Source organism: Mytilus galloprovincialis, chromosome 8, assembly GCF_965363235.1.
Source record: "Mytilus galloprovincialis chromosome 8, xbMytGall1.hap1.1, whole genome shotgun sequence".
Classification (NCBI taxonomy): domain Eukaryota; kingdom Metazoa; phylum Mollusca; class Bivalvia; order Mytilida; family Mytilidae; genus Mytilus; species Mytilus galloprovincialis.
Window position 1 is genome coordinate 59,458,299 of NC_134845.1, and position 13,304 is coordinate 59,471,602.

Below are 13,304 nucleotides of genomic sequence, written 5' to 3' on the forward strand. Positions count from 1 at the left end.
GCAGATATAGCCAATATTTGTGCTCCGCCATCTGCCAGAAGATATAAGTCACGCCATTCCGACATCGTCATTCTTGACCAATAGCAGCACTTAAACTCTCTTCAGTGTAGAGTGTAAGCATGGCCATGTTTAGAGTCTACAAATTTCATGAAACAGGAATTGAAAATATATGTTGACATCCCAACGTCTGCGCTAGAAACATACACAGGCACTTCGATTAGTTACAAAAGAGCTTTAAAATTGTCTCAAAATATCGTTCAATGCTTTAAGGGATAAGACTTGTTGCATAATTAGCACATGACAACTGTTTATTTACATCTTCTACAGTTACATGTGATCGACTTAAAAAAAGGTGGTTTTTGATAGGATGCAGTTAGTTACAAATGCGACCGATAGAAATCAATACCTCTTGTCTTCGAAATTCTATCTTAATCCGTGAAGGGTGGTGTGAAGGGGACTCGATCGAAACCCTTGGCAAGCAAAAATGTATTAAAATGTCCTGTACCAAGTCAGGAATATGGCAGTAGTTCTATTATATATATATATATATGTTGCCTTTTGTTTGTTTTAAATTTCGAAGGTCCATCTGTTCCTTTGTTTTCCTCTTATAGTTGAAGATTTTCCTCGGTTTTGGTTTGTAATCCAGAAGTGTTTTCTCTCAGTCGATTTATTACTTTTGAACAACGGTATATTACTGTTGTCTTTATCTACCTGATCACAAATAACAAGTGTTTAATGCGTAACAATTCAGTTTAAGTCCCGGGAAATCAATGCAGTAACGTTTACTAAGGCTAAATGTAATGATCCAAAATGATTTAAACAGTTGTAAAAAATGGGGTATAATTTAAAATGCATTTCACTGATTTAAAATTCTAATTCGTGTAATATTTTCAGTTGCTTAAAGGAGGAATTGGCTCTGTTTTCTTTCCAATTGTTCCGATTGCAGTTGGTCAATTGAAGATTTCCGTTACTGCGCAGACTGCATCGGCGTCTGATGCCGTTGAAAAGGATCTTCTTGTAGAGGTATTAAAAACTAACATAAAAATTATTTAATAATTTCGGAAATACATCATCTGTAATTAGTTTTATGTAAATTTAATCCAAGTATATCGTACATGGAAGCTGTCTACGTACTGGTAGACTGAAATGCTGAATTTTCCCATAGGGTCTGTTTGAAATGTAATTACTTTGCTAATTCTTTACTGTTTTTATATTTCAATCAACTGATTTCCCTTTAATATTTACAGTTTTATTCCTGTTAACATTAAGTTGATCCAAGAAACGTTTAGGTATGCAAATCTGACATGATTTAATAATTGCATTCGTTTATGAATAGTTTGAACGGTTTCTAAAATAATATCAATATGAGTATATATTTTAAAACTACAATTTTGCAGCCTTCCGGAACAGCTCAGGAATATAACATACCGGTACTGATTGACCTGAAGACAGTGGGTACATTTAATAAAACAGTAAATATTACCTTCCCAGCCAATACCACTGCAGGTTCACGACGTGTGACGGCATCTGTAATAGGTAAGTAACAGCTCCACAAGAAATTTTGCTGTAAAGACTTATCATAGATCCTAAAATGTAGAACGCAAGACACGCGTTTCGTCTACTAAAGACTCGTTAGCTGCAAACGAATAAAAAAATGTTCCAAATTCCAAATAAAGTACATAGTTGCCTTTATTTTATAACTTAAAGTCTAACAAATTAAATGCCCGACTATATTAACAAAAGGAAAAACTAGATAGCAACTATTATTTCCTCATTTAGTACAGATATTTCCGAGAAAATAAATGGTAAGCTTAATATCATTTTACAGCTAATAAAACTCTCCTGTTGTCATGGTTGTGCGACAGTTATTGAGAGTTCGTTATTTGAAATACAGTTTGTGAGAAATATAGTTTTAAAGTAAAAATTATAATGGAAGAATGAGAAAGTTGATTTATTGTGGATTTTCAATTTGGTGGTTTAATTTTCCATCATCATAAACAAAACCGGAACCGGAAAAGTTTAGAGAATGTAGTATGTATATCTTTTGATTACTTTCAGGTGACTTGATGGGACCTTCAATTAATGGTTTGGAGAAATTGATCAAAATGCCTTATGGTTGTGGAGAGCAAAACATGTTAAATTTTGCACCAAATATTTTTGTACGAAGATATTTGAATGTCACAAACAATCTAAAATCTAATATGGATTCGAAATCAAAGGAGTATATGATAAAAGGTAAGACTAAACATAGTAAAATATAATCAATTGTGAATAGATATAGAAGATGTGGTATGAGTGCCCTCCAAGTCAGAATTTATAAAAGTAAATCATTATAGGTCAAAGTACGGTTTACAACACGGAGCATTGGCTCCCACAGAACAGCAAGCTATAAAGGACCCAACAATTACTATAAGTGTAAAATCATTCAAACAGGAAACCAATGGACTAATAATCTTTAAAACAAAAAACGAGAAACTAGAAACACTTATGAACAACATCAGCAAACAACAACTGTTAAACATCAGATTTCTAACTTAGGATAGATGCTAACAATTTCAGCAGGTTTAAAAGTTTTAATGGTACCAAACCTTCACCCTTATCTGAAACAATAGTGTAACATCTCCCGATAGAAAGACATAATACATAATACCAATTGAAATGAAATGGCTTAACTCAATCAAAAGACATGGACATATTTTTTAAAATTTGAAATTTAGATAACAAAGAAACATATATAGATTCAGTCAATTGGACATGAACGTTCATGCTATTACCTTGTCATTTTTTTGTTACCTTTATTTGTTTCTCCTTAATCGATTGTCGCCATTTTAATTTTGGCAACATTATTGTCGCCTTTAAATATATTGACTTTCTTTCGCCAAAACGATTATATAATAAGGAAAGCAAAACAATATTTCAGTCATTAAGTAAACATGCTTCAATCTGTGTCGGTATTGCAGTGATTCATTTCATAATTGTACTAAGGAAATATTTTTAACTTTTAGGATATCAGAGAGAACTCACTTACCAACATGACGATGGATCATACAGTGCTTTTGGAAATAGCGATAAATCTGGAACTACATGGTAAGCTTTAATTACAGAGGGAAATTACAGATGAAATACGAGTCCTGTTACGCCACATAATGAAACGCCGTAACAGGACTGTTAAGCATGAAAGAGATTGAAAAAATAAATATATTGCAAACAATAACCAACCAATCAAACGGCAAAAATGGAAAGACGGAATGAAGTTATCGCACAGAATAAAATCAAAACACAGGGAAATTACAAAAAGCTCTACTTTAATGAATTATTAATGATTACTATATTAATTTGACTATTTTTTTTACTATTCGCGTTCTTATGTTTAAGTTATTGATGGTTAAAAATATAAAAAGGAAATGGGTATGTTTAAAAGAGAAAATAAACCGATATCTAACTACCGGGTAATATCTTAAATTTAGAAGTAAACCAACATTTAAAACAAACCCCAAAAAAACTAACAAAGGCTTCTAACTTAGGACAGGCAGGGTTAAATACATCTGCGAGATTTCAACCCTGTTTCAACTTACTTTCAACCCTGTTATGAAAATACTGTACTCCTAGGAAAACTAAAAAACGGAAAGTCCTTAATCAAATGGAAAAATTAAAAGATAAAACACATTTAACGAATGGATAAAAACTTCCATATTCTTGACTTGGTACAGGCATTTTCTTATGTATAAATGGTGGATCGAACCTAGTTTTAAAGCTAGCTAAGCCTCTCACTTGTTTGACAGTCACATCGAATTTCATTGAACTGTTATTTTTTAGGCTTACTGCATTTGTCGTGAAATCGTTTGCCCAAGCGTCTGATGATATATTCATTGACGACAAATTATTCCATAAAGCACTTGATTGGCTTGTATTACAACAAACAGAAATTGGGACATTTAAAGAACCTGGTAAAGTGTTACACAAAGCTATGCAGGTATGTTGACTACGTTAAAAGAAACTGTAGATACATTTATGTTTTGGGTATTAATTTTCATGGATTGAGAAAAAGTTGCGTATTTGATTTTGTTGTTTATGACAATTACTTCCTACAAAGCCTGTAGAAACTTTGTTATTTGTTGGACATTTGAATTCGTGGTTTGCCAGTAACCACGAAACCAACGAAGTTGTTATCCAACGAATAATAACGAGTCCACAGTATTAGTAAATGCCCCAGCTTTAAAAATTAAATATATGTGTTGGGTTTAAAATTTATCATGAGAGCTATTCTAACTTATAATAAAAAATAATGTTGGTGGTATCGTCATCTCAAACAATCAGAATAAAGCAAAATAGCATATTACGAAATTATAAAATAAATTTCATATTACTTCCTATGTCGATTTGAAAGAAAAATACATTTAAATACAATGGGAATAATCTTTTGTAAAGTAAACATATATACAATATATAAGATTCACGATTCCTGTGATATAATTACAGGGTGGTTCAGCAGCAGGAGAGAGATCGTTAACAGCATTTGTATTGATTGCGATGAAAGAAGCCGATGTCATTAAAGGGGTAAGATAAACAAAATTAATGCAATATTAAATAATTTACGGATAAAAGGTGATATTTGATATAAACCAATGAAACAACACAATAAGAAAAGAGAACCAGACGTCAACATACGGCTTTTTGATTTACAAATCATGAATTTAATACAACTTATACGTATTGTCATTAATACTCAATAATGTTTCGCTTTTGTTTGAATGTTTGTCAAGTCAAAAGCCCTTATACTTTTTTTTTTGTACGTGTTACAAACAAGCTGCAAATTAAATACAAATAATATAATAATTTTTAATTAAGAATACGTACATATTAAATACAAAGTAATAATTGGTAAACACCACTTTTCTTTTTTGTCTTTTCAAATTAAAATTTGACAGCTATTTCAATGCAGTTATTTTTGAAAAATTTGATGCTCTATTTATAGGAGATTTCTTAAACCTGACTGTCAGCATACAATTTATTCATGCTAAGTATAAAAGACAATCGTAGACATAAAGTTGAAACCATAACTGTGAACCAAAGAGTTTTATAGAAAAATAAAACATTTTCGTCTTCACTTTTATCATTACTGATATGTATGTTCAATCATTTTCTAGGCCAGCGACCGAACTGCAAGATCTATTAAACGGGCAACAACGTTCCTTGAGGGAGAGGTTGACAAGTTGATTGACACTTACGAAATGGCAATAGTTTCGTATGCTTTAAAACTTGTAAACAGTCCAAAGTCAATCATCATATTAGAGAGACTGAAGATGTTGGCTGTAGATGAAGGTAAATATTCCTACTGAATAGAAATAATGTAAAATAAAAAGTGTTTATATCTCATACATATCTATGTTTTATATATAGTATGTGGCAGTCGCAACCAGAAGGAAAATTCAAATATATTGCGCCGATTGAGTATGTTATTCCAAACATCAAAATTTAAAGAACTAAAAAAAAAAAAAACCCACAGACAATGGGCATCGGAATGATGACATATATAATTAAGTTTTTTTTATCGTTTTGGTGACTGAAAAATCTAAAGCAACAGTGTTGTCAATATGGTGTGGTGGGATATAAAAGAGAATAGTAAGAGAGGAAGGTTTTTTTCTCAGGATATATGGTATATGGGAGAAGGCCATTAACTGGTTAAGCGTTAAGATATTCACATGGTCTCTATCATGTTTATAGCTTATTTATTGCTGCGTCTGAATGCATAAATCTGCTTTGCGTTGCCAGTCTGTTTTTGTGTTAGATCACATGGTGTTGTTTATATTTTTAGATGGCACAAGGTACTGGAAACATAATGCTAAAGAGTCAAACGAAAAGAAATATTCAAATTGGAATCCTCCTCACAGTCAGTCAAATGCTATAGATATTGAACTGACCTCATATATTCTCATGAACTATGCAATGAACAATGATGTTGAAAATGGTTTACCAGTACTACGTTGGTTGACATCACAACGAAATCCTAATGGTGGATTTGCCTCAACACAGGTAAGGAAAAGATATATTTCTATAATTTTTATTTGTTCTTTTACGAAATTCTTCTTGTAATGGTGTTACTAAAAGAAGGATATATGATTGTCGACAACAAAAGTAAGGAAAAAATAGATTAGGATAATTTGATGTTTACTTTTATAAAACTACACTTGTTATGGTAGTAACAACAGAAGGATATTAAATACAGCTATATTTTCGTCAAGACAAGTAAGGACTAGAATTTATTAAATATGTTTTATTACCCAACTCTACTTGTTATGAAAATAAATATAAAGGATTACTGATAAGATAATCAAGTAGTTGGTTTTATGTGGATTCGGCTGTACTGGGTACTTCCCTGGCCTTTATTTTCATAGAACTCTTTCTGTTGTAGCCATTAAACAATCCTTGAACTTCAAGTGTTCAGGGTTTCCGTAATTTATAAAGTTGTATTTTCGTTTAAAGAGAAAAATGTGTAATTTAAACACGTTTTATAAATGATGCACCATCATGAAAATAAATGGACACTATAATTACCTTATGTTTCAAGTACAGAACAGGAAATTCACACATTGTTGTATCCGTGGTATAAATAGTCCGTGTATAGTTTATAAATCTTAAAATGATCTATCCATTTAAGACTTATCGTTTACATCAATATCAATTTGAAACTGTAAAAAGAAAATTCAGTTTACAAACTAAGAACTGCTACCTTAGTAACACAAAAAAGAAAATTAAATTTTTATACATAGAACTACTACCTTAGTAACACACGAATAATATTGATTTTCTGAATATATTGCAGGACACAATTATTGCATTACAAGCTTTAGCAGAGTTTGCAGGGGAGATATACTCGAATGACTTTAACATGGAAATAACAATAAAAAGCCTTAAAGGTGAAAAGTTTGAAGATAAACATATCATTACTCGTGATAATGCTCTAGTTCTGAAAGTATTTGAGGTAAGTTGAGAAAGATCACGTTATAATTTAGTTTACCATTCTTACTGAATTTACTGTTCTAGTAATCAAAATACATCGTGTATCCATATATTTAGTTACTTAATTTAAAAAAAGAAACGAAAGTTCTAAAGGGATATTCAATATCATAGACTGACAATGTTATGGCAAAAAAAGATAAACAACGATAGATATAATACAACATGGAAATCTAAAGAATGCGTAACAACTCTTGAAAGATTGAAAATGAAAGATTGAAAGAAGGAAGCCTTTAACTACAAACAAACCTTTTTTTATTTAATATTAATCTAAATTTCTTATCGATTTTTGAATGTACGAAAGAAATAAAACAAGACGAAAATGAAGAAAACGAGACTAAAATGAATATGACCAAAGTCATCATTATACAGCAGTCCAGTAATTTATAATAAAAGTCGTACGATTCATCTACAAAAGAGTCAGCCATTGTGCTTGAATTAAGCCAAGCAAAATCGGATTTGATTTTTAGACAAAAAAATGCAACAATACCAAATTCAGCAAGTAGAAATGGCTGCAATCTCTTACTTACAATATTTTTTAAAATAAGAATTGACACAATATGAATTTTAAAGAACAAGGATTTTATGTAAAACAATATTTGTTAAATGTCATAGTATAGTATTTGCTACAAGAAAATTATAAATATGATACTACAAGTTTTTAAAAACATAAAAATTATGCTTACCTTTTACATTGTTGAAAAATGTAAATATTGAATTGCGGGAAATCATCGCACAAGCAGTCATTGCACAAAACCCTTGCAGTATTTAACAGAGCTTAGCCTAAGCCCTTTCCACCAATATTTAAGGGATATTATGAGGTGGTTGCCGAAAAAGTAGCAGGATATACTCATGCGTTACTAAAGACTAAAATAAAAGTTTTTTCCAATGTTCTAGTTGAAGATATGTGCATTTATTTTATGATTCATTCTTTAATGTCGGTTCAATTTTCAGAATGGTTTTTACAGCGAACTACGTATTTTAGTTTATTGGTTTGCATATTTGTATACCTTATGGTAACCAGCAGCTAGTGTATCGTTTATGTCCTTGAATGCAGACTATTTTACTCGTCCGATATCTACAGATATATAGTTTGGTATCCTATTTTACATGTACTTTGATATATTTTTTAGGTTCCCACGGGAGTAGAGGAACTCACGGTATTTGCAAAGGGTAAAGGAGTTTCCTTAGCGGAGGTAAGAATGGATAACCATATGGTCCGCAAAATATGTCTTAGATAATATATAGAAACACAATAACAGAAATTGCCATAATAATTGGATAGCACAACAGACAATGCCAACATCCAGCATATCACTACCATTAAAAGAACAAGAAAATCTTACAAAAAAAGGATAACACTCCGTCTCGCAACATGATATATTAAGTGGATCAACAGCTCTTTTCGAAAAAAAAATTCTCATGACCTATTTTTTCCTATGAATTTTTATCAAAAGATTCGCAGAATCCTAATTCAAATTGTATAAATCAAATTTGAAATTTCAGTTAGAATTAGAATTTCTATATTCTTACATATTACAGTAATATATACAAAGCAAATGTTAATCTTGTACAAATAAGAAAAGACAGAACCAAGTATAAAGCATTTCTTGAAAACATTTAGGTATGTGTAGGGCTTAATTATTTGTTCAGTCACAAAATACTATCAATTATTACTAAAAACATTATTTATCAAATTTATTATATGCATATTGATTAAAAATCAAAACAAAAAATAATAATTTTAGGCAAATATATTTAATTTTCTTTCCTGATAAAATTTGGGAATGAACAAGTTAAGAAGGATTTTATTTATTCATAAAATGTGTAATTAGTTCAAATCGTTTTGAATAAAAAAAAAGGATCAAGTGTTTACCGAAACTGATTGGTAAAAGCGGTTTTAAAATTTTTATACAAAAGACTTGTTATACCATTTTTAAATGAATAATTTGGATAATTACATTTAAATCTCTTACTTTCAGGTTGCTGTTTATTTCTACACTGCTGATGACATAAAAACGTCAGCATTTGATATCAATACCACAATATCAGAGGAAACAACAAAAGGATTAAGACTTCAAGTTTGCGGAAGGTATGTTATTATTTTTCGAAATTAATTGGACAAAGTTGGCTGTAATTCAAGGTTAAATTCGCCATCAGTCTAGTTTCACAACTGCTGTTTAGAAGATGTGAATGCTCAAAACAATTTATTTTGGAACAAATGAATCATAGCTAGGACAACTTAAGAGTTATAGAGCCACAAATTTTAAATATGATAATAATTATACACCAATGAGCACACATAGAACAGACTAAATCATCTAAGATCAGCGTTGCTTCAGGCAAATGCAAACTAGCCATATCACGTGAATTTGAGCTAAAAAATTCAGCCAATCAAATTTACTTGATTTGGTACCTATATTATAAGACAGTTTCGTTAAAAAGGTTCACAAGCTCATTTTTTTACGGTATACAGTTCAAAATACAAGATAGGAAAACAGTTTCGATCATTTGTTATGTGAAGGAGTTCAAATACACGCAGTAATATGACTACATTTGACAGAAAAAGTAAAGGTCATGGTTGTGATCATACATATTTGAAGAATCATGCTTGAAATAATGAATTAAAATCAGAAATAAACGAATATCTTTGTTTTCAATTAAAAAAGATGGCGTCAGGAAGGTGAAACTGGAATGTCTATAATGGAAATTGGCATACCATCAGGAATGACACCAGACTATGAATCTCTTGATTTTACGTTAGCTCCAGAGTATAAACGAAAAGAAGAATTATTTAGAAAGCTAGTATTGTATTTTGACAAGGTATGTATACAATAAGTAAATGAAATGCATGTATCTTATATATATATAGATAATAGCTAAAAGTATACTGATCTTTAACTTTGTACTTGTTTGTCTTTCTAACTATACTGAGCCAAAAAAGTAAAGCAACACCTTTTTTATTTTTTTTTGGGGGGGGGGGGTAAACATCATTAGTATATAATCATTAGTTTTACCTGTAATTTAAAGCAGTCGTGCTTTTTTCCTGGTGATTGATTTTACGCAATTTCGGCTTTGCACGTGTAATTTATGTTTTACCTTCTGTACCTGTACTTTTAAAACGATATTAAAAATTTCGTATTTACTCGCGTTCAGAAACACACCATTGGTAAGCAAAACACATACACATTTGAAAAAATTGAATGGGACACCAACCAGGCCTTCCATGAAATGACCGTCAGAAAGCTCTTGGAATGGTTGATGCCAGAATGAGTGTTGCTGACATCGTGGCTCAATTTAATGTCCATAAGGCAACAGTTTAGAGACTAACAAACAGATATCTGCAAATTGCAACTGTAAAAGATAGGTCGATATCTCTTAGACCAAAAAAACTATCGTCAATGGAGGAGCGCTACCTTCACTTCAACACGTGACAAGTTTTTTTCGGCCTCAAGAGAACGGTATTGACTAAGGGCAGCTGCTGGTGTGCATGCCAATCCTTCATTGGTGCACTAAGGACATGGCTGAGAAACAGATTTTGAATAACACTATATTCATTTCCGCATTTTGACCTTCCCGCGCTCCCTACAAAGAAATCCTAATGAATGTGTTTGATAAATATTCATGTCTGACATGTCATTATTTCATTTTGTTATTAATAACATTATATGTTTTTATGATTTTGTAATAAAATAAAATTTCACATTTTTGTTGCTAAACTTGTTTGGCTCAGTATAGTTTGATTAGAGCGTCACTGATGAGTCTTATGAAGACGGAACGTGTGTCTGGTGTATTAAATTAAAAGCCTGTTACCTTTGATAACTATTGAAGACAGTGATAATTAAAGGCACTCAGAAATTACTTGACTTAAAACAAAATAGAAATGATAATTTAAATATGGCTGTCGAACACTGATGATGAGTCTGAACTTATTACCATTTTAAATGCACTCTTAAACACTCTTATTTTATTTTGGATTTTTTATGAATATTCTCAGCATTTTTATTGTTGTTTATGTTTCCCCTCAAATCACTAAATACCTAATTATTTGAATTATATAATTCATATGATGCACACAGCGTCCAGTTTATGTAATGCTTGCTCTGCACACAACCGTAACTTATCAATCTTCATTTAAATGTGTTCATTTCCCTTTCCCTCAATTGCTACACCTATTTTGATTAATATGTCTTCATTATTTTAGTTTGATGCTCAGGAACAATGTGTATCACTGAATATTGTGCGAACTGATCGAGTGGCAGAGCTGCAACCATCACCAGTCAGAATATATGACTATTATGAACCAAGTAAGTTTTATTTGCTTAAATAAGGAATAATTTAATTTTGACAGTGTTTTGTCTATCAGCTCATACACATAAGTTTGTCATTTATCGCGACGTCATCAATGTTTTCACCATTATTTACAGCTTTTTAGAATTAAATTATAAGGAATTCTGCCTATTCGTTATTACATAAAAAAAAATATCATGCACACTTTTAAATAACCCACTACGCCAATTATTCAGATTTTGATTTATTTCTTCATAGACAGAAAATATATTAAAGTCATTCCTTAAATAATGAAAATATATTTACAATGTGAATTCGCATTGTAGTCATGCATTCATATAGCACCCGATCTTGCTCTTTTTAGAGATAATGCAATGCACACAGTTTGCGTGTGTTACCTCGAGTTGTCTCTCACTAATCACTTAATGCTTCTTCAAATAAACTTTAGTTTAGTTTATTAAATTTATATAATATTCCAAATGTTTTGATATTGATAATTCTTTAGATATACTTGTGTTGAATGTTTAAATATGAATTGTTAAATTCAAAATCAACTTCATCTCCATAATCCTACCGATGAAAGGGAAACAATCGTGATTAAAATCTCTTTTTTATTAATGTAAAAATATATAGCAGTATTTTTATGTAAATAAGCGAATATGTTTTAATATATAGACATTATTGCAAAAACAAGGATTTGCATGCGCAAAACACTTGTTATGGAATAAGCTTTGTCAAATTGTTTTCAAAACCTAAATATATATCTAAATTGAGTATAAAATTGGAAAGGACCACAATAGAACAAATGAAGCCTTTGATGACCAGTTTTGTCTTAGGGAGTGATTAGAGGACGCTGTCAGAAGCATATTGTTAAAGAACTATAAATTGACAAATAAAAAGTATTCTGTTTGCCATGTCAATACCGACGAATTGGTTTTCTGAAGTTTAAAAAGTCACAAACACTTGTTTTGTTTAGTATGTATGTCTAACTTTCCCCCAAAAAGGTAAAAATACAATATCCGAGAAAAATCAAAACGGAAATTTCCCAATTAATGAACATATTGCAGCATTTTATTATTTTTTTCCCTTTTTTGGGGGGTGTATGCAAGTATTTGGGGTTTTTTGCAATGAGTAAATGTACTAAGTTCTTTTTCAGGCAAACAAAAGACTTCATTTTATTTATCAAAATTATTGGAAAAGTCAACTTTATGTGATGTGTGTGGCACAGAGTGCTTCTGCAAAGAGAAATAAGGAGATATATATCTGCGTTGGACATTGATGTTTAATGTTATGTTACATTTTGCAGCACTTTGATGATTTACATACGTTTGCTGTTTTATTCCTATGTTAGTGTAAAAAATATACAAATTATAAATGACATTACATCTTATACATTATAACTACACAGGGTAACGAAATGGGTTATTGAAAACAAACAAGCTGTCTCCTGGTCATGCTAAATTTGATTACACAGGAGTGAAAATAACAATATATTATATTGCTATGGGATACCAACTGAATTTCATGACCATTCTTTAAAAAACAATATATTCAAACTAAATTGCTTGTTAATATTTAAAAATTCTATCTGATATTAGTTTCCCATTATTTTACACAACAAAGAATCTGATTTGTATGCTCGACTGACACGCAATACGTTTCCATACAACAGATGTTCAAATTGTGTTCCTGGTTATTCCGAGTTGTATCCAAAATTACAATGTCATCAAACATTTAAAATTAGTGAGAAAACTGAGAACTGTGTGTACGTATGGGTGCTGATTGTTATATTTTGTTGTATGTGATGTGTGTAAAAAAAAATTATATAAAACGATACTTACATAATGTTATTGCATTTTATAAATATTGAATTCTATGTGCCTTTTGTAATAAATCTTATGTATGATACAATTTGTTATTGCTTCTTTTTTAAATATCAAAAGAATAGACAAGTCCGTTCCTTTACATATACTAGCTTTAATAGATAATGGTAAACT

General features: G+C 30.7%; 1 protein-coding gene across 4 annotated transcripts in view; it reads left to right on the forward strand.

Moving 5' to 3' along the window:
* LOC143042300 (CD109 antigen-like) overlaps positions 1-13,218 on the forward strand; it is a 52,598-nt gene extending 39,380 nt beyond the window's left edge. For all 4 annotated transcript variants that reach the window (XM_076214574.1, XM_076214571.1, XM_076214573.1 and 1 more), the window contains 14 exons: positions 895-1,023; positions 1,398-1,536; positions 2,059-2,235; positions 3,006-3,087; positions 3,817-3,973; positions 4,480-4,557; positions 5,148-5,322; positions 5,816-6,033; positions 6,824-6,982; positions 8,151-8,213; positions 9,000-9,109; positions 9,687-9,840; positions 11,222-11,324; positions 12,464-13,218. In XM_076214574.1, the coding sequence (XP_076070689.1) occupies positions 895-1,023; positions 1,398-1,536; positions 2,059-2,235; positions 3,006-3,087; positions 3,817-3,973; positions 4,480-4,557; positions 5,148-5,322; positions 5,816-6,033; positions 6,824-6,982; positions 8,151-8,213; positions 9,000-9,109; positions 9,687-9,840; positions 11,222-11,324; positions 12,464-12,558 (1,839 nt within the window). In that variant the 3' untranslated portion in view covers positions 12,559-13,218. The remainder of the gene's footprint in view (positions 1-894; positions 1,024-1,397; positions 1,537-2,058; positions 2,236-3,005; positions 3,088-3,816; positions 3,974-4,479; positions 4,558-5,147; positions 5,323-5,815; positions 6,034-6,823; positions 6,983-8,150; positions 8,214-8,999; positions 9,110-9,686; positions 9,841-11,221; positions 11,325-12,463) is intronic.
* The last annotated feature ends 86 nt before the right edge of the window (positions 13,219-13,304 follow it).